We start from the raw sequence: 22,430 nt of genomic DNA, 5'->3' as shown, positions 1-22,430 counted from the left end.
TTTTGTTTGGTTTGTCGGGGTTTTGTTAGAGTGAAGTGGTGAAGGTGGGACAGAGTGCTCCAAACCATCAGAACATGGAGCCATCCAGATTACCTTTTGGTAGTACTGTAAGGATTGGGCCATTTGCAGAAGGCTTTGTCTTTTCCTTTAAGGGCTGTTCAAATCCTCTTCTCCATTTCCCCTTCCTACACCTCATGTACTCTGCTTTAAAATGTTTATTCCTTCCAAGGAAAGGAAATGGCAGGAGGGAGTTTTGACTGACCTGGGGGCACTGCAGAGGATGTCAAAGGTGGTTTTGGACTGCTGGTCTTAGGAGACGATCTGTGGGAAGGAGAAAAAAAACTGCTGAGAATATTATAGTGGAAGGGAAAGACATCAGGATTCATTTCTACGAATACATAGAAAAATTTGACTTCCATTTCACTGTTTGCAGAAAACCTTGAACAAACTGGGCCTATGCCCAGTCACTGGCAATTAGATGATACAATTTTTTGATTCACTGACAGTTTACCTCCCAGAGGTAATACTACACAAAACAGAAAGAGAGAGCTCAACTCGCTGCATTACCTTCATCCAGAATATTAGAGGAGAGCAGATAAGAGAATTAAAAATACATGTAGTCATACTTTTAATTTTTTTTTCCACATGCTCTGGATTGTTCTCCCATGATCTATACTCTTATTTTCCCGTTTTAATGTGTTACAGATAGAAATAAGTGTGTAACCCTTAATGTGATCCTTCTAGTTTGCTGTGATGTAATCTTAGTATAAGCAGTTTCTGCTGAAAATATACTTTTATAATTTTTCCTAGGAGAAAAAAGTGTATGTTTTGTTACATGTATTTGAGAGTGGCAGATATCTTCTTATTAATGGGAGTTATGCCTTCATTGTTGTTACCTTTTCAAACTGAGAAAAGAATGTGAAGTGGGTCATTTTGGGTCTAGCTGGCTGTACTCACTTTTTCTTGCAGGAGATCTTGATGAAAAGGTAGGGAAATAAAGGAGAGATGGAAGTTTCCAAGTTCAAGTTTCCGCAGTGCTGGTTGTGAGATCTCAGTATGAATTTCTGCAGCTGGATAGAGCAGATATATCAAAAGAGTTATGGTAACCTGCACTGTCTGATAAAAAACCCCCAACTTTTTAAAAATTACTGAGATGCTGGAAAGAAAGGACCAAAACATCTTTTAAAGAAAGTTTCTTTAGGTAGCACAGGCAGGGTAAGGAGCCTTTGGAAAGTTCAGCAGTTGAGTGGGGGTGGCTTTCTTCAGTGAGTGACGTAGCCACAGCCCTGTGTTCATCTGCATTGCATGATGAGAATGAGCTGTAAAATGTGACACAATATTAACAGAATAGCAGAGGCTTTCAGAGGGGAGATGGCAAAGTTATTCAAGCTGTCTCTTCCAATTCCTGTGTAGGTTAGAAAAGACAGGAAGCCCTCTCAGGATGCAGCTCTGATCTGGGTTTCTGCCCAGCCTAGCAGAGTTAACCCTGCAGGACCTCTGCAAATAGTTCTCATGTCCTGGGGCAGTACATGGCAGCAGCACACAGATCCTCCCTGCTGGATTGTCTCTCCTGCAAATTATATCCACCCCTGCCTGAGCTCTTGGGGGCGAGCTGAAAGTGCTAATGGGGCTCAATCAGCAGGGGAATATTTTTGTCCCATTCTTCCATGTCTGTCTGCAGCTGTGCACCACATGGTTCTTGAAAATTTGCCTGCAGTCTTAATAATTTATATTGAGACACACAATTCCTTTTCATGCAGACATGTAATCACACCATGTAATGCATCTTGTCTGCCACCATGTACTATTTGGTTTTGGGGTCTCTTTTTTCTCTTTTGTACACAGGCTAACCGAAGTGTTAGGTTAGACCCAGCTGACTGGAGAGGTGGAACTGGCTATTTTTAGTAAGTCAGTAGCTGTCCTTCTCCCACATGTGATAAAGCACATCTTTCTCACACCTCCCTGGCTTAGAATGACACAGCATAATGTCTGTAAAAAACCTGGTTTGGCTGTAAATGTGCTGGCTGTAAATGTCCATCAAGCTTAAGGTAGAGATCAGATTTGAAGACTTGAAGCCCGTATTGGATTTCCAGTAGCAGATCTGAACAAAATGACAGCCTTGAAGCAGCCCTCCATGGAGTGTGGGTGCTCTCCCCTCACATTACAGCTCCCTTTGGAGGCTGGGGCACTGTTGAACATCTTGAATTTAGGCAGGTGCCAGGTGCTTTGCTGTGAGAGGATATCCAAGGCTGGAGGAGATCTTTTTATTTTTATAGCCAACAGCAGCCTATAGGAATGAGAGGCCCCACCAGTGAAATAAATATAATATTAAGAGAAAAAGTTAAAATTGTTTGTGTCCCAGCATATTTCAAACCTCAAATAAGTGCATAATCACTTATTTAGCTTCTCAAACCAAGGGTGTCCTCAAATCTGTAGTCATGTTTTGATATGTCTAATGTGCTTCCACCTTTTGGGAAAGATTCAGTGCATAAATAACTTGCAAGACTTCTTGACACAGATCATGATCAACAGCCAGTTGTTGAGTTTTGTGGGCCACTTTTTGATTTTGACCTAACTCTAATAGACTTGTAAATGAAAGCTCACAAATAAAACTGGCACAAATTGTTACTACTTCTTTTAGCTGCCTCTCTAAAAGTAACAAATCCAATTCATCAATGGGATTAATTATCTGTGGAAATGACATCATTACGAGGCAAAAGCAACACCAGACTGTCTATACATTTCAAGAAGAATATCTAAAGATGCAAAATTGAAATCTGGAGAAAGTACAAAATAATTAATTTCATTCACAGGGGTTCTTACTGGGGACTGTGGATGCACTGTTTGAAAAAACCTGTCTTATTAAATACCAATTAGATTAGATAAAATTTTAAAAGCCTCCTATAGATAAAGTCTTTAACTTGTTAATGGACTTTTTTCCTCATAACTTCAGAATTTCAAGTATTTTCAGGACTCTCTTGCCTTTCATGCCAATGAAAAGCTGCTTGCTAGAAATTCCAATTCTAACGTCTCTGGTTTTAACAATCTCAAGAGATATGTCAGAGGCATCTGCCTCGCAGGGGGGTGATTGCTGCAACAAACTGTGAAGTTTGAAGAAATTTACAGATCAGATGTAGCCGATTGAAATTGCAGGGAGACTGAAATGAAAGGTTCTTTCAGCTGCACCAGGCTGGGCTATGACGAGGTTTGAGCTGGGCACCAAACCTGGGCCCGTCTGATCCACATCATGACCAATTCCTGCTGGAGCTGGTAGCAAAAGTTTTCCAGTTCAAAACAATAAATAAAGAGTAGAAAATGACCAGTCAAAGCTTCTGTGAGGGGATAGAAGAGGAATGCTAGCCTGTATGGAGACCTCTATTTTCAAATCTGAAATCTGTCATCATAAAGCCCATATAGAAGGGTTAGTGCCACAAGCATGTTTTATTACTTAAATCTATCTTGCACAAGCAACACTGAGCAAGGAAAACCCTTTTGAGTTATATAACTCTTTGATGGGATGCCTTAAGGTCTTTCTTTTTAAGCCAGTAAATTCTAGAGCAGTAATTTAAAGACTGCACTTTTCCTTAAATCTAAAAGCATGTTCTAAATCCTGTTGTATTTAGTTTGAACACTTATCTGATAGGCCTGATGCCATATTTCCAGACTGAGTGACATCACCTGCAGGCACTCAGACTTGCATTTTGACACACATTTTGCCTTCTGTGAGGCAGCTCTCCCAGGTGATGGCACTGGGGGGCAAAGAAAGTCACCAGCCACATCTGAAATGGGGGAAACAGGACTCAGAGTGAAGGCTTGGGCTCCTGCGTGGTGCCAGGGGTGTGTCAGCCCTTACGCCTTCAGGCAGAGCAGGTTCAGTGTTTTCACCTGCTGGGAGTTGTCAGTGGGACTGATCCAACAGAATTTAACCAGTTGCTCTTGCCAGACCCTGCAATTCCCACTTCATCTGTGCATCAGAGCTGGAGTGGGACCCTGCACCCATCCACAAGGGAAGGCACAAGCAACCTTTTGGGTTTTGGTGTGCAGGTTTTGTTTAGATATCAGTGGTTTTGCTAAAGCTGTAGATGCTGGTGCTTAACAAAGGGGTCAGGTGGGGACATTTCAATCCTCAGAGACGTTTGTGTACTTTCTTTGCAGCAGTAATTTTCCTTTTAGGAGCTCCTGAATCTTGTCTTGCAGCTCTAAGTGTTCCTGGTGATGCCAAAAGATATGGGCTGCAGGCTGAGGGCAGTTAACTGTTATGTTTTCACTTAGCTGTTTCTTTGGACCATATAGTGTCTATAAAAATAAAAAGAAGCTGTTCCTTGGGAAATGAAAACAGGAAATAAGGCAGGTAAAGATTAAATCAGGGGTGTTTATGGACCAAGAATGTTGTGAGCTCATGTGGTCATACACAGAGATAGCTTTTGCTGTCAAATACAATGAAATATTTGATAAATATTAGAATGGTAAAATGAATAATATATAAAATTATGGCTGCAATAAGAGGTTAGGGTTAAGAATACCTGAATATTATCTGCAGTAAACAGCTTTCATGTGGCTAAGAGCTCACAGCATCAAAAAATATAGCAACAGGAGATGTTCTCTTGCCATTTTTCAATTAGCTCTGTGCAATTAGCAGGAAAGGCAGTCAGGATTTTTGGGGCACAAAGGCCATTGGTTGGAGCCATGAACTGAGACTCCAGAAGTGCCCAGTGCACTACTATGAAGGTAGTGCTGTGAACCCAGGGGTATGTGACATAGGTTTGCTCATTGATGGTGAAATACAGATTGATTAGAAGTTTTTTAGGTTTTTAGTCAGCTTTGTCAGATCACTGCAATGATAAAGTATGAATAAGACAGGGCTTTAGATGAGGCAATAGCTGTAATTCAGGAGTGAAGGGTGAAAAACTCTTGTAAATTTACAGGTGAGTGTGAATCATATTTCCTCTGTGGTGATAAATTTCACATTATTATCTAAATTTAGCTCTTTCTGTTTGTTGATTCCATTAGAAAAGTTTTCAGACCTAAATCATAACTCCAAAATAGTAGGAGATCATTCTGAGCATGATAAGCATCCAGGCTTATCTGTGACTAAATAGTAATTGTATTGGTTAGAAAAGTGACGTAAGAATTCTTCATTTATGCCTGCGTGGAACACCCCCACAGGCTGATGCAAACAGTATTTGAATGATGGTCAGCAATAGTTCCCTGGTATTTCAACCTCAAATCTCATTCATTCTGGTTTTCTATTAGTTTAACTTAGAGCCTTTCTTTTCTGTAAGTAGACAGTTACTATGAAGTTGTGGAATTTTTCTTCTTATGACTAATCTAAACATTGACTCTAAATCTAGTTTTTTTCATTGTTTCCATTTTCTTTAATGGGAAACCTTTTAAATTAGTGTTTTTCTTTTGATGTACTCTCATAAACTTTTCCATGCCATCTGTGTGAGTGAGCCCACAGCACAGAATGTGAAAGCTTGGAGTAAGTCTTGTGACTTTCAAAGCACTGAAGCTTATAAACATCTCTAAAGAGACTTAGAAGAAAGTTTTCTTCATTACCCAGTCTTCTCCACAGTGCTGTGCTTAGTGAAACCCAGTGCATCAGTATCTGAACTGTCACCATCTGATTCTTGTTCAGAGGAGACTCTCTGCAACCTCAGCATTATATCTCACAGTCTACCAGTAAACTGTGACCCACTTGCAGCTGCCTTTGGAAGAGAATCTGAGATGTAAGCTGGCACTGGAACTCCAGTATTTTCTTCCCTTGGGCAAAAATCCTCAAGGCTAAGCATACACTGTTCTCTAAGGGTGGCAGATCACTCTGTGGGATTTATTGCTTTGTTAATATGCTCAAGACATCATCTGTCACTGTAGGAGCTGGGAGCACTGTCTGGGGTTTTCTGTTCATTGTTCTTCTCTGGCTCCCTTATTTTACAGCTTTAGCTTTGGTCTGTATCCTGGGTTTGGGAGAGAATCAGTTGCCACCCAGAGTCCGATATGCTCCAAGCCTTCTGTTTCCTCTGTATCAACAGTAATTTCCCTGTTTCTGCTCAGATCCAGGAAGCCACTTTAGAAATTTAAAAAGCTAATCCTTTGAATTCACAGGTTCTTCTGGATGCATGATTTAAGTTTGTATGTTTAGTGACTTTAGTTTCACCTCTGCTTGCATGATTTTGGGAAGGTGAAGAGAAAGGAAAGGTTCTTTCCTATTCCTTCCTTCCTCTAATCAGCTGGTCCTCTTGATTTTGGGTTTTATTTCCTCTCCTTGCTTTGAACAGAGCTTTGTATCTGTAAATAGAGTCTGCACAGTGACTGCCCCATCCTCCTCAGAGCTGCACTAAACAACCAGCCACTTTCCTCAGTGTTAAAAATTATCAAAAAATTGTCTCCACTTCTACAACCACCTCTATTTCCATTTCATCTCAGAGCACAAGACACTTGGCCATAAAATCAATACTTTTTTTAATACAGGTTTTATATTTAATAGCCAAATGCTTCCTTCCTTCTGAGCATCATCATTGCTGTGGGAGCAGAGTGGAGGCCGTGGGATGAGCCGAGCAGTCCTGCATCATTACACAGAGGATATGCTGTGGATATAAAAAGCAACAATGAATGCAGGGAAAGCATTTTCCTTAGCATATCCAGGAGGCTAGGAAAGAAAGGCAGTTTTATAATTCATGTTGGGTGCCCTTGCCGCTGATCGTGAATTTAGTCTTGATCTTGGCAAATCAGTCTCACTTAAAGAGTGACAAGGAAATGTAGCACTGGTGACAGCCTGTATTGTGAATATTTTTAAGGTCTTGGCTAAGGCACAGTTCTAACCCAAAATATAGGCTCAAGGCCTTTCTAGACAGGCATTCGTGTCAGGGGCGATTGTGACAATCTAATCTTTCTTAAATTAAATGATTTTTCTGTCGAGGGAGTTGTGCAAATCCGTCACGTCCCCTCAGTTTCCAGCCATCAGCCCCTGCATTGCTCGGGGATGGATTTCCTTGGTGATGCCATGCACAGGGCTGCAGTTGCCTTCTGCACGCTGCTGTCTTCCTTCAGCATCACTCTGACAGCACAGTTCACCCATTCTCATCTCATTTTTAAACCAAATGATCCTGATCATGGCTCCTGCACAGCACCTTGATGAGGGGAGCCCTCCCTGCTGAGATGAGACAACCCAGAGTCCAGGAGGATGTGGAAGGGCGATGAGGCTCTCACCCAGGCTGTCCAAGCTGTGGTGGGAATCAGGAGGGACCGAGGCCTTTCCTGAAGGATGGAGGCCAATTCTCACTGATTTGTTAAATGCCTCCCTGTGAAAGTAAGGGCTCAGGGCTCCTATCAGGCTCTCCAGGGCAAACGAGTGGATGTTGCAAAGATGAACTCTACAGTCATTAAGTGATTGATTTAAAGCAACACAGCAAATTTTTATTTCAGATATTCTTTTCATAGCACCTTCAGCCAGTGTACTAAATACTTTCAATCAAAAAATTTACATTATTTTCAACATTTTAATACAATTAATTCTTCTATATGTGCATATATGCATCCTCTTGATAGTGAGCAGCTAAAATAGGTTAATTTATGCTTCTATCTTCAGCAACATCCACCTATCAAAATACTCAGTCTCCATAATGTTTAAGAGAAAAGGATCACTGCTAAAATGGCAGGTGAAGCTTCAAATGCTGCAGTTGGTCCTTCTGGCACCAGTGCAAAGGAGACACAAGGAGTGCTATGAGAGAATGGGTCTGAAGTTTGGGAATCATGTAGAAACCCAGCCTGAGAATTGTCTATTTCAGGCTTTAAATGTCTGCAGTTTGGGCTGATAAAACCTCATTTGGGCACTTGTTGTCAGTCACTGCGGGATTAATTCTGAGCTGCAATCAGTTATCAGCAGGACTGGCCTCACTTTTATTGTTTCTTTGGGGAGTTGGACCCTTTCCAAACCCAGATGAGAAAGGCAAGTCTGCAGCGTGTGTCCAAGGCACTTGGCACTGCTTGGCCAGTGCTGCCTCCAGGACCCAATTTCCAGCCTCTCCTCTGAGCAGGCACCAAAACTGAGCTTGGAGCTTCAATTGTAAAAGCAGGACTTGGACAAAGGTGCCTCAAGTCCTTACATTTCAAAAGTGGCATCCTCTGGACAACTGGGGTACTGTGTCAGGAGCCACACACAGATTTTCTTCTCCTGCAAAAAGTAATTTCCAGGCTCAGTATGGAAGAGTTCAAGAAACTGGTTCCAAATAAAAAAGCATTCATCTTTGACTTTGAATTTGGTGATGCTTCAGTAGGAATTTAAAATACTGTTACAGTCTGCAGGAGGTGTGATGAATTGTCATTTAGAAATGTAATTTCTGAGTTCTATTTAGGGACATTCAGGAATGCTGCAGACCTGTAAGGGGGGAAAAGGAAGGTTTTGTCTGGAACATGACAAGCAGCTATGACCAGCTTTGAGCTCAGCCATTTGGAACAAATGGAACATCCACATAAATGGGGGATAAGTGCACATACCAATAATGAGTAACTAACTGGTCAACAAAATGTACAGTACTAGACATGAGAGCTTTGCTGTGTTATTCTAGGAAATAGCTCTTTGAAAGGGAGTTTAAATAAATCTCTTTCTGATGAAAGCAGTTCAAATATCAATGGGGTATAACTGGCTGTTTGATACTATGTGAAAAATACTCATTTATTATCTAGCTAGATCTTTTGGTTCTTGAACTATTTATATTTTAGAAAAAAATCTTAGTCTATTCGCCTTCAAAAGGGTAAATGCACTCTTCAAATATTTTTCATGGACTTCTGAAGCACGGAAATATGACTTCAGACTGCAGTTTCACTTAGCCTTCTATGGGGGTAAACTTGAGCAGCAACATCCTTGTCTTCTTTTTTGCTCAGTCCTGTAATATTACACAGAAGCAGGAATAGATGACATTTTCCAGTGCCAAAGGGTCTACTGGTATTTATGAGGTCATTGTACTTGTCATGGCAGGAAAACATTTTTAATCTTCTGGAACCTCAGAGTTCTGTGGGAGATAAAATCTAAGTTTTGCTAATAAGCTTCACTCATGCTTGATGAATTTATAGTGGCAAATGAGAAGATTTATGCCACAAACTTCATCTGCCCAGTGGCCATCTGGAGACTGAGAATGTATTAGCCCTAATATTTAGTAATTTTTCTATTGTCCAGACTATGACCCACATTGCAGTCCTACTTTATGGTTTTTCTTAAAGAAAAATTGTTGGATTTTAAGCTGGTATTTTAAATGGAGAAAAACTGAGGAGTTTTGACCCCTTTGTGTGGCTCATTATGTGCAACTGTTAGCAGAAAGGAGGGGGAACACTGCTTTACTTTTCTCAAACTCCTGTAGCAATTCCGCTGTCTGGCTTAGGGGTTGCTTTCACAGAATTTGTGGCTCATGGGCTTTTCCAATTTGAAATCATTTGGTTCCCACCATTTCTTTTGCAGTTTTATTACCAGTCCTAGTGCCACTCAATGCCATGCTGAGCTAATGCAGGTACAAGCATGAGACTTGCCAGGAACCCCTTTAGTAGTGTGCAAACCATGGGTTTGTGGAGAATGTTGACATGCTTGTTGATTTATGTTCAAAGCAAGCAGTGGATCCTGAAGGGGCATCTGTGGGCATCTGACACAGGGTCTGAGCACTACCTTGCTTGATCTAGAGAGGTGTGTAAGAAAAGCAAAGCGGCTTCATGAGGCTTAATTTTCAGCAGCTGGGAAATAAACAAAAGTATGAAAGAAGCCCTGTGTTTGAGAGCAGGTTTAGTACTCTTATCTGGTTAATTGGGTGTTGTCATGTCTCTGAATTTAAATAGCATCGCTCCCTTCGAACATCCCATTATATTTTCTGCTGGTTCAGAGCATTTGATATTTCCTGCTGCAGGATTGGCTGCACTTGAGCAGTACTGTGTATTTATACCTTTATTCCTACATAGGACTTTGACGCCTTTGTGGATGAAAGGAGTTATATAAATGGTAATTTTATTGCATGATTGTCTTTCTGAATATTTTTCAAAAGAATATTTAGGAGAATAGATGTAGTACATCAGGCAATTAATCATTCTAGTGAATTAAACTTCTTTGGGATTTTTTTAAGGATTAACAAGTATTTTCTGGTTTTTGTAGAACATGCAATATTTCTCTCACAAAACCTACCTGAATACAAATGTTTATTCCTTACCTTGTATTGCACCAAGGTTTCATCTTCTCATTAGAAATGCCAACAAAGTTATAAACTTTTTTGAGAAATTTACTGCCCTGGCTTATGGTAAGAGTAGTATGTTAATTGTAAAGGGTTTTATTTAGGGGATATGTATGTCATAGAATATCATATTAGAATAACAAAAATGCTAAAGTTTTGGAGGAAGTTCTTCAAGTCTTTAGGTTTCTTCAAAGTCCATGACCTTTTCTTCTGTTCCCATAGGGACAGATGCCAAAGCTATTCAGACAATCTCACTTTTGAACTCACTGGAGTAGCAAAGCTGAAATAAAACGTGTTGTAAACTAGAATTTTGTTTTTCTTATTATGCGCTTCATTAACTAGAGGGTTTTATTTACATGAGCATTTGTCATCTCCTTGTCAGATTTCTTGAAAAACACGTTGAATTAACAGGACATGTTTAATGCAGTCCTGACAGAAAGGTTAATGAGAATTCAGAAGGCAGCAAGAAGGAAAATAATGCATAGATGAAAACTACATGGAACCAGAGTGAGTTGTAATTTGGCTTGTCTTAAACAGTGGTATTTACTAACTCTGCAGTGAATGAAATTAAAAATGTGTTGAGCAATTCCCTCCTTTAGTATATCCAGTACTCTCTGTCAGTTCATAGTGCAGAAGACCTAGAAGGTAGATGCCCACTGGTTGAACTATTTTGCCAAAAAATGTTTGAGATGAGTCTTTCAGCCTGCATGATTGGAAGGGAAAAGGATTTCTGCACCTGCCTGTATGAGACTGCATGGGACCAAGGTCTCATGGCTGAGAATGGCAGAAGGAAAAGTGGAAATGAAGGCCACAAGTATCATGGTCACACCTGGTGAGAGTGGGTGCTGGTTTGTGGCTGCTGCTTTCTCCCATCACCACCCTTGTTTAGCCAGCCCAGTTACTCAGAGCACTGAGAAGGGGCACAGGACAGGAAAACCTTTGCCTTCCTTGCACTTAACCCTGGCACCTCCAAAACCTGCATTTTTATATGGCTTATGGAAAATTCCCAAAAGTTCCCATGCCTGCCCCCAAAGCTGCAACAGTTTTCACTGGAGGGAGCGATGAAAGCATACAGCACAAAGTTTGAGTAGCTCTGTGTCCTTGAGCTGCCTGTGGCTGGCGACCTGCCCTGTGCCAGGAACGGCTCTGGGCGCGAACACGCCCTTCGAAAGGAAGCGAGCAGTAAGTGAGGATTGCAGATACAGTATTTGTTCTTTTTGGGAAAGCTACCAATCTTGATGATGGTAATCACAGGTCTGCTTTTCTAACTTGATTAGAATCACAGTTGTGACTGCCAAATCAAACAAATTGGCATGTGATGGTCGGAACTTAAAAACCCATCAATTACGTACGCTCCTGCACTAAGGACAACTTTAGGATTGCTGCTTGTGTTAGTTACACTTGCCTGCTGTACATTTGGTGTGTAAAACCAGTATTATTTTTAAAATCCTTCTTTCTACAGTCAAGGTCATAACAGGAGAAAACTGTTTTTTACACGGTGAGTCATCTGATACAGTTCAAGTATTGAAAGTTGTGTTCTTGACTGGAAGAGGAAACAAGAACATAGAGTTTATTGCACCAACTTGCAACTCATTATACAAGCTTAAATACAAATATCATTTGCAGTAATGTAGTTACCTTGTTCCAAGGTTTTTACAAGCTCTATGCCTGCATTCAGTTAACTTGTAAAATTCCTTGTTTCAATATTCCGCTGATGTGATGTAATGGTTGTGAAAAAAAAGAGGATTAGCTGCTTTTGGCTAACTGACTTGTAAGAGACATGTATTTCAGGATTTTTCCCCCTAATGCGTGGGCTCAAGAGGGACCAATGCCTGAGGTGCTTCAGATTTGTGGTTTTGAATGGTCTCTGACCTTCCTGAGTGGTGCCAGCCTTGTAGTATAGGAGAAGGACTTCTATTTTTTTCATTTTCAGAATTCATATTTTGAGCTTTTTCTAGCAAACAGCTTATTTGAGCCATTTGAAACATCAAAGGAGGTGTTTCTTGGCTTGGGTACATCTTTAATTTAAAGCAGATTTATTAAAGACCAAAACAGGATAATACTGCAAAAGGATTAGCTGTGGGTACTTGATTTCTAAGCAAACAGACTAATTCTGCTTTCTTTGTATAGGTGTCTTTCACAGCAAGTCCATTCAGTGAGCATTGAACTAGGCCTGGGGTTTGGTTTTTCCAATTTTTTCTTTTTTAATTTCTTGTTGTTTCTATTGTGTTCTTTAGAAATCAGAAACGTTGCTGAAAGCTTTAACTTCAAAGCTTAAGCCTGCTTACTCTCCCTTGGTTGCTATGCTCCAAAAGACATTCCTAAAGCTTCTTTGCTAGTAACTGTCAAATGTATTGTTTCAGCGCTTCTTAGCATTGGAGATTGTTTGGCTTTTGTTTTGATTACAAAATAAAAATTTTGAGAAGTCAATTAAAAAGCAGGCTGGCATTCTTAGGACTTCAGTCTTGTTCCTAATCTAAAAGCAACCAGAGCAGGGGTACTACAGGATGCTGAGTATTTTATATTTGTATTCACACTTCAGATTTGCTCTGTCTGTAATCAACAGACAAAAAGTCTCTCTGAGAGCTGAAAGTTTGCTGGGTACTGTACATTTCATTCATCTGTAACAAGGAATGAACACTGCTGGGGCCACATCATGGTCAGTGAAATCTGTGCAAACCTACAGTGAACTAGTTCATCTAATAGATGTAATGGATAGGATGGGATGACTGTTTTGGGAGCAGGAATAAATGTTCCTGTGGCTTCCTGAAATCTATTATCAGGGAACAAGGAGCTACTTGGGAACAGAAAAACTCAGACTGGCTTTCACCTCTTGCATGCAAAGACAAAGTTTGGTTAGAAAAATGTGACATTTGAAAACCAAGCATGCATGCTGGAAAACCTGGTGTTTCCAGTTTTCAGAGGGACTTCAGGACTTGGTGGCATGATTGGCCTCTGACTGGCAGCACGAGTGAACTCCTGAGTTTGCTGCTTACTGCACCACTGAGTTATCAAACAAGTCAGGGTGCTCTTTTACTGTATCTCCAGCCTTTCCTCCCACCATTTTCTAGAAAAAAAAGTGTAGTGAGTTCTAAGAAATCATTGCTAGTGCAGGATGTATGAGCTCTGGAGCCCAGAGTACAGCACTTGGTCTGACCCTTGTTCTCTGTCTTTCCTGGAAGCCCCCCAGACATTTGTCCATGGATTATGAGATGTTTCCAGGTACTTCCTCATTCTCCCTAACAATTTTATAACATGGGCTCTGGGAAGCACAAAATTTTGTGACCATAAAATCATAGAATGGTTTGGTTTGTAAGGGAATTTAAAGAGCATCTTGTTCTAACCCTTCCATGGGTGGGGACACCTGTCACTAGACCAGAGTCACATCTAACCTGGCCTGGAACAGGAATGAGCAAAACAACAATCCAGCTGCTACTCAGTATTTGTGGCAAGGTTTCAGAGAAGAAATGGGCAGCATAGATCAAATTCAATACTAATTCACCAGCATTTCAAGAGGGATGCACAAAGACAAGACAGCAACTTGTCTTTGACTTTGATTTGTAAACTTGGATGCATCAGAGAGAGGGTTGAGCTTATCCTGATACTATAGCACGACTTATCTGGACTTTTCCTGATATTCAGTCCATACAACCATAAGTGGTCAGAATCCCATCCCCAGTAACATCCTGTTGGGCATCAGACATCCCAAAAGTAACTGCAAATACAGTACTAAATACTTTGCAATGACTTATTGATAGGGAGAGTTGGTAGATATTTGGGCTACTAAGATATTGCCACCACACCAATTGCATGAGAGCCTTCAGGGAACATGCCTGCCCTTTATAGTGGTCACCAGCTGCTGCTTGTGGTCCAGGTATGGACAGATGGGTGTGGGAATGACTGTAGATGGAGCATTGTTTCATCTGAAATCTAAATAGGTGTGATCACATGGCGTAGCTAAATTGCTGTGTTTATAATGTGATTGACTGGGTGGAGAGCCTGTGCTTGGGGATCTGAGTGTCTGGTGTTGCCTTCCCTCTGCCATGTGCAGGTGGTTGTTTAGCTGGTAACAGGAGCATCAGTGTGTGCACAGAGCCACAGATCGTTACCCCTTGATTATGTTCACGTTATCTGATGTGTCGTCTCCATGAGAGAAATTAAATTGCCTTTAGTAATTTGGAGCAAGTAAAAATGACAAATCATCGTTCTCGTGTGATCAGTAAATGGCTGCAGAATGAGAATGAGAATGCATCTCAATTACATGGCAAGTACATTTCAAGCAGCATCGATCACTCCAAATTTCCAATTGTTTTTCTGTGATTTTCTTTACTTTTAATCTAAGATGGCTTTGGTCTATTAAAGGGGGAAAAAAATGTAGCTTCATTCCACTTTGAATAGTGCTATTAGCTATGAACTCTCAGCTCATGATTATGAGGCGTTAGAATAGGGAATAATTTCATAGAGACAAAAGCAATACAATATAAATCTAGAAATGAAGGAAAACAAATGCAATAGGAAAGTGATTTTTTAAAGTCCATGTCTTGCGGTACAGCAGACTAATGTACTGAAAAGGAAAAACTCCCACGTGCAGCTAGGAAATGCTCATCATCAGTGACCTGTCATGCAAATCCTGCAGGGAGACAGCAGAGTAGACATTTAGCAACAGGAAAAGCTTTTGTGCCTGAATACAGAGTGCAGAATATGGGGGTGGGTGACTGTGCATCATCTCCTCAGCACCTCGACTCCTGCATTTGTGCACAAGAACCGGCTGGTAGCAGCCCAGAGTGTGAGCACAACCTTGGTATTCCGAAATGATCACTGAAATCAAAGTGCTGTAGCCTTTGCATGATATGTAACAGGAGGAGGATGGGAGGAGAGCAGGGTGCTTTGCAGATCCAAGCTAGGCTGGTGCTTTGCGTTAAATCTCAGTGAGAAGGGAGGATGGGTGTCTTTATTTATATAAAGGACAGAAGTGCTTTGTCTTCATTTCCTATTTAACTCATTGTGGTCTCCTCAGCCAGTGAAGGAAACGTTGAAATCAACATTGCACAAATGTTTCAACTTCTGAATTGATACTTCTGTGTCAAGTTCCAGCTCTGTTTGGTCTGTACTTCTCCAATAAGAACCCAAATTTTTTACAAGATGTTAAAGCAAGTGAGAGATGCCCACACCCACCCCTTGACCTAGGTGTTTCCAGAATAGGCATCTAAACTGTAAAAACAAGTTCCATTTCTTTATGATGCAGTAGATTTTGGTGCCTGGAACTATTTTCTTGCTTGATCATAGAATAGAAAACCATTTGTTTTCATTGTCACATTGCATTAATAAGTGGTCCCTTGAATGTCCTTCACCTCCACATGGTGTTGTGACCTTGAATGCCATATCATCTAGCTCACGCAACCAACTGCATTTTTAGAATTTCCTGCTTCACATTGAGCTGATTGCCACTTGTTTCTTGGGGCAATGTGTCTTGTATTAGAACAGAATTTTGTGCTTCGGTGGTCTGTCCAGAAGTCCCCAAATTAGCTGATTCTGCTCTGGCTTTAAGGACAGTTTGCAGCAACACAAGTACAGGATCATTTGCTTAGTTTGCTGCCCTGCCAGTCAAACACTGAGATGGTTCAACATGCCTACAAGCATTTATCCTTGTACATTTATCCTTGTATCCTCTTCAGCCATCAGTCACTTCAGAAAACTGTTCTTTTTCTTTCTTTAATGAAATCTTTAATATTTACATTATGAATTTTTAATTTTTATTTTTTTATTTATCAAGTCATGGGCTCTGTTTAGGAGCAGAGCTGACCCTCTATGGAGCAATCAAACTCTGTTTTCTAAAGTCACTCTTTGTCTTTAGCTGATGAAAAGAAGGAGCTCCTTCTGTTCTCCTCCTCCTGAGAAGTTGAAGGCTATTTTTAGAGAGGTGTGTACAGTTCTAATTATAATGCAGAGCCACAAAATATGCAATTAATGCCATCCTGAATTGCATGATTGGTGCCAAATGCAACTCAGCTTGTTCTTTTCTGAAGCCCAAGAATCAATTGTTTCTTCTTGGATGATGAACTTTCTGACTTTGCCGTTGCTCTAAATATGGTGCTTTGTGGCTTAAACATTATTATGCTGTAATAGTGAAAAACGTGTCACTTTCTGATTGTATATGGCTGGGATCTAACAAAAAAAGCAGCTAAAATTTTAGTAATTAAAAAAATAGTTTCATTTTAAAATCTTAAACCTGGCAATTCTAGTCTTAAGGAGCTGAGCCATGTGCTTGGAGCACATGCAGTTGCTGCTGTGACTGCTTGACTTAGCCTGATATTTAAAGATTGCTGGGGTCTCATGCTTTCCTTCTGTTCCCTGGTAATTTTACTCAGAGGAGCAAAGTCCTGCAGCTGTCCCTCATTAGAGCTGCAGGATTGCAGAGGGCAGAGCTGTGCAGTGTGGACCAATTTCAGGTCCTTGGGGCTTTTTCTGTGTGAGACCTTTTGGTGTTACTGCATTTGGCTGCATAAATCTGTTCAGCCCATTTAATATCAGTGGCTTGGGACCTGGGTGCCTCTCTTCTTGACCCCCAACCTGGATGCTGTTCTCTTTTTCTAGCAGATTATGAACCACCAGCCTGTCAGGTGAGTGTGCAGTGAGAGACATTCTCAAATATTTGTTGTTTACCTGAGATATAACAAGGTCCTTCATGCCACTCCTTGCAGAGATGGGAATTTCTGAGTCTATCAGCTATAACATCTGCCTCAAAGCTAGAGCTAGCACACATTTTTAAAAGGCTTTAATGTGTATTTACACAATAGATTGGATGTGTTAATTAGTTTATTCCACCACTGGTATGCATGCATAACTCCCATTAATATCAACATCAACTATGTATTCTCATAAGGAGAACATAGCTTCTAATTAGTGCTCCAGGATTTTAAGATATCTTTGTACAGCTTTTATTGCAAAGATTAAGTGTGCTCGCCTGGCAGCTATTTTAATAGGGAAATCATGGTGTGTTTTTATTATAATTATTTTTTCCACCAGCCTCCCTTTAATTTTTGTTGCAATAGCATGAGCCAGTCCCATCCTGGAGCTGTGCACATGCAGGGCAGGAGGCCTGGCAGTGGGGAGCTTTGCTCTGTGAGCAGAAGGGTGCCCAGAGAAATGAGATGACTGCACAAGCCACAACAGTGTTGGTGTGGCCATGGAATAGCCACTAATGCCACCAGAAAAGCTGCCCAAGGGGCCAGTCCTGGGGACAGAGCTTGGCCCATGTTTTCAGTGCTCTCCTGAGGTGTCCCAGGCAGCCCCTCTCCTTCCCAGCACCCAGGCCAGGGGGCTCTGGTTTGCAGAGCAGCAAAAAGGCAGCAGAACCCACAGCAGGGAGGGGAAGTGCTAAGGGACCACACAGCCCTGCCCTCAGCCCAGAATCTGAGACTCACCTCCAGACTTCACATTAGTGCCTGGTTTTTTAATGAACATGAATTCATGTGGTTGACTGCTGTCTCTCAATCCTTATTTCAGGATTTCAGGTTTTACAGAGCCTGAAAAGTTTGAAGAATTCCCATTAAAACTTAATGTATGTGTTCAGCCGCATGCAATGGGAGTGCACCATCTGACATTTCTTTTGGGATTTGTAGAAAAGATACTGAACCTTTTTTATTATGACAAGTTTTTTTAAAAAACCCACACTTGATCTGTGTTCCAAATACTGTATTTTTTTTCCCATCTGATGAAAACTGGAAGAAGAGGCTTATAAAGAAAATGGTGATAAGAGTCCCAGCTAAGGAAGCAATGGCAAGCACAGCTCTAAAGCTTGTAAACAAACAACCCCTCTCAAAGGGGTGTCTGAATTCCAATGGATTCTAATTATCTGCTAAGACAGATAGGTAGGAAACACTACTGATATCAAGAAACTCTGCACTAAAAATATATACATGCTATAATTTCAGGAAATTTTAGCTTCTGCCTGTGGCAGCCACTGGGTAAAAGATAAGGTAGAAAATAATGAGCTTTTGTTATTTGTATGTGTAGCTTCGAAGAGACATATTGTGAGTGAACAAAAGATGCACCATAAAACAAACACTGCACTGAAATCATTCTTGGTGAAAATGTAAAAAGCTGTAGGGTGCTAAAAACACAGTGTCTTCCAGGCAAGAGCACTGCTCAACAAAAGGTTTGGAGACACTGTCGTTAATATGATGTAATATCTCAGGAGTTTAATGCTTAATTAGTATACTATAAAATTTAACCTCCTGTTTCAGTGCTCACTCTTTCTCAAATGAGACTTCATGTTTATCTTTGTCATGTATATTGTCTGCTAATTCCTACATACCCTCCTGTTTAATTAAATTAAATTAATTAAATTAATGATAGAAGCAACAGAATTTTGGAACCTAGCACTTTCTCTTGTATTACTCTGACTTCAAGAAATTTTCAGTTGTTGATTTTTGGCTTGTGAATCAATCACACAGGATGTCCCAGGCCCCCAGGGGCAGCTGCAGTTGCATCTTAGTTACCCTGCTTTGCCACTGAAAGGTGCCATCAGGGCTTGGATGTGCTGCTGTACCTGGCTGTGTTTTAAGCAATTCCATGAGTTGCTTGCAAAGCTCCTCACAGCATTAGTGCACTGGGCTGTACCAAGCTGTCCATGAACACATTCAGTAGTCAAATATACACCCTTGCAGAAAAGATCACAGTAACTTATTCCACAGGATTACTTACTTGCAGGTTAGATCAAAGCCTGGCTGCCAGAAGTTGAAAGTCAGAATAAAAGCAGAGGTACACTGCTTTATTATATCATTAAAAAAAAAAAATCTTGATTTTCCTCTAGCAGGGACTGGAGGCTTGAGACTAACAGACAAGAATAAAATAACTAGGAATAAATTTTATGTAGCTATTTTCTTTCTCCCTCAAATGTGAATGCTTATGCAAAACACATTGCTGTAGATTCACTGACAATAAAGAGGGAATCATTATACGAGTAGTGGATTCTCAGGGGAACACTTTAACCAAAACACACTCTGCAGTAATTTCCCACATCTTAGTTGAATAAATTAATTTATGAATTTTCCATGAATATGTTCAACCATTTCTCCCCTCATATACTTTATTGATCTCCATATACATTTAGCAACAAATAACAGAGCTGCTTTTCCATTTGCAGTAAAATAGTTTAGAGATGTTTATGTGGGCCTTGGGGTTCAGAGTAAACAAATGCAGTTCACACACCAGGGAGGCTGCAGAAAAATACAAAGCTTGCACGACCCAGAGAGCTCTATCAGAGCAGCTCAGCAGAGAGTTGAGGCATATCCAATCATATCAGTGGCAAAATGAGTCCCCTGGAATGAGAGGGACTGGCCCCAAACTGTGGGGCTGCTCCCACAGAGTCCTGTGCACAATCACTGCAAGGAGATTTATGACTCATGTCTGCAAAATGTATAATGTCCCTTTGGTGTGAAAGACGGAGAGTTTTTCCAAGCACTGTGTATCATTTTATTGTCCATGGTCTGGAGAAAGCCAGCAGGCTCCTTATATGCTGTAGATCCAGTGGCAGAATAATCCAAAAAGTCATTATTGCTCCACAAGACATCCTCTGTGTCCACTCTGCCTCTGAATATCACTTAGTGAGGCTTAGGCAAAGTCATTAAATCCAAAGTTGAGCAGCTCTTGTAGGTTGTTACAGTGAGTAAGCACACGATCACATGCAAAGTAAGAGAGATCCATATTTTCCTCTAGGAATGAAGAAAGAGCTACATAAGTGATTAGTTATTGAAAAGTAGTTAGTATTATTCTAATTTAATATTTAAAATGATGGAATTCTTCATCCCCCAACACCAAACATCCCAAAGAAGCACAGTGGGAAAATAATGTGGTTAATCATGGGTGTAAACTTACTCACATGTGACTGCAGCATTGTGATCTTTAAGCTGGGCTCTCCTCAATGCCCTCAGATAATACCACAATTTAAGCACTTTCTTTTTTTGGTTTCTGTTTAGCTTTTTGGGTGTCATTTTTATCAATTGTCTGGAAAGCTGAGGAAAAACTTGCCTTGATGTTTCTAAGTATAAAATTCTTCCTTTCTTAAATGCACATAATAACGGGCTTGAAATAGGCTGGTGCCATCTTAAAGGTTGGTATTTGAAGTATAATTGCTAATGCTTAGATACATAATTTACATTTATTATGCATAATAAAATATGTAAGTAATTGATGTTCTGTAAGGGATTAAATTATCAACTCCAGCTGCAGGAAGAAGATTTATGCCTGTGTTCTCAATAACACATTGACTATCAGAATATGCTGAGAAAGTCATTGCCTCCAGGACTGCACTTGGTGTTGTCCTTTCTCCTGTCCTCCTTTCCTTCTGATGTGCTCTCTCTTGTCTTTGTGCTCTGAGCAAAGCATATTTATGGAGCAAACAGTTGAAAAATAAGTACATATATTCCCTTCCCTTGGGAGAAATTGGTGTAAAGTACAAGCTAAGCTTGCACACTTGCAGGGTGGCCCTGAATTTTCTAAATGAGAAGGGCAGCACATCACAGAGAGCATAGAATCACCCTGATGCCTTGAAGTCGGGGATGGTGGGGGGATAATGCCAAGAGAATGGGATGTAGGCACAGCATAATGGTCTCCTGCTGCTAGATTAAAGCTTGGGACACAATGAGCCCTTTTAACAAAAACAAACACAGGCAAAGCCAAGGTATTTGCAGTACTTTCAAAGCAGGAGGTGTTTATCTTGTAACAACATCCTGCTCTGTTCCCTTGGTTCCCCCTGGACCAGAATTAGAGAGGATGATGCTGTGGTTTCAGCAGTGGCTGCTGCCCAGTGAGCTCCAGTTGCCCACTGCATCCCCCATGGTAACACCATGGTCTCAGGCTCCATGTCCTTCAGCTGGGTCAAAACACATCATGTCCCACTGTGTGAACATGTTGGCCTGCTTTTAAATGAATCATAATCTCCAGTAAAACTCAGATCAAAGGGACCTTGCAGCCCAGCATTCCCGTTTTCCTTGGCAGGAGGCAATCCCTGCAGGGAGGAGCTGCAGCCTGGGCACCACAGGCAGCACTCCCCTGGGTATCAACAGCCCTTGGATTCTGGTCTTGTAAAAGCAGGGCTTGAAGAGGACAAAAAATGGAGCTGAATTTGGTTCACTAGGTATCAAGCCAAAGACAACATTTGTGTTTCTGTACTGTTTTCTTTCACTTCATTTTATTACTGCATTAGTCCAGTGGCCAGCCACTGGTGCTGCTGGGCACAGAATGGGGAAATACCCATGGGGCAGTCACTGAGGAAAGAACAACTACACAGGCACAAAGCTCTTGGAGGAAAGTCAGAACTAAAATATAGGTAATGCAAACAACAAAGGCTAGAAATAGTCAGTGTTATCTTATAAAAATATTTGCAGTAAAGACTGAAGTTTTGCAATCTATCCAAGCCATTACTGATAACACAATTTCTCATTTAATTGACAGCTGCTTATTTTATATCTTGTCCTAAATAGTATTCTTGCTTTTTTTTTTTTTTTTTTTTTATGCTGCTAGTGCAAGATGGAGTTCCATGCCTGTACTTCTGGCAAAACCATCACAGCTCGATGTGAAGGGTCCTGCCCCTGCCTGCCAGGACCTGAAAGTTTAAAACACAAGACAGAGAAAACTGGTAAGTTGCACTGTTAATGAAATCATGGCAGATAATTTGGCTCCTGCTATGTTCTTAGAAAAATGTAAGAAAGACTTTTCTTAACTGGCATATTTTCTATGTAAGGCGTTCTGAGAAAGAGGTAAGGTACAACTAAGCATTTTCTAAACAGGTAGTGCTTTCAAACACCTTAATTGCTGCAAAACTAACTCCTACTTGAGAGAGTATCATAGCAAAACTACATTCTGGGTAATGAACTGAAATATTTTAAATTAAAATGGAAATATTGAAAAATTGTAAAACAAAGTAGAAAAGAAAATATACTACTTGATGGTCCATTATTTTGTGAGTTAAAAAAAAAACAGTAGACTGTTAACTAAAATGTCATTTAAGGTCACACACGTGTTACAGGGGGTCTGAATTACCATTTTCATCTGTATTGTTATTAATGTTAGCATTAGAAATCAAATATATATTGAATAGATAGATGGATCTGTGTCCATGTATAAATCTGCTTCAACAACAAAGTCATTGCAAATGATGCTGTGTCAAACTGAAGGCTGGAGTCTCAGCACAAATGCCCTTTTTCCCTGCCAGCTCTC

General features: G+C 40.6%; 1 protein-coding gene across 1 annotated transcript in view; it reads left to right on the top strand.

Annotated features, from left to right (window-relative positions):
* SPOCK1 (SPARC (osteonectin), cwcv and kazal like domains proteoglycan 1) overlaps positions 1-22,430 on the top strand; it is a 270,064-nt gene that overhangs the window by 190,008 nt on the left and 57,626 nt on the right. The window contains exon 6 of the mRNA XM_064388358.1: positions 21,735-21,849. Coding sequence (XP_064244428.1) covers positions 21,735-21,849 — 115 coding nt within the window. The remainder of the gene's footprint in view (positions 1-21,734; positions 21,850-22,430) is intronic.

This window comes from Passer domesticus, chromosome 13, assembly GCF_036417665.1.
Source record: "Passer domesticus isolate bPasDom1 chromosome 13, bPasDom1.hap1, whole genome shotgun sequence".
Lineage (NCBI taxonomy): Eukaryota > Metazoa > Chordata > Aves > Passeriformes > Passeridae > Passer > Passer domesticus.
The sequence above is the reverse complement of the archived record's forward strand: the minus strand, read 5'-3'. Positions and strand labels throughout refer to the sequence as shown.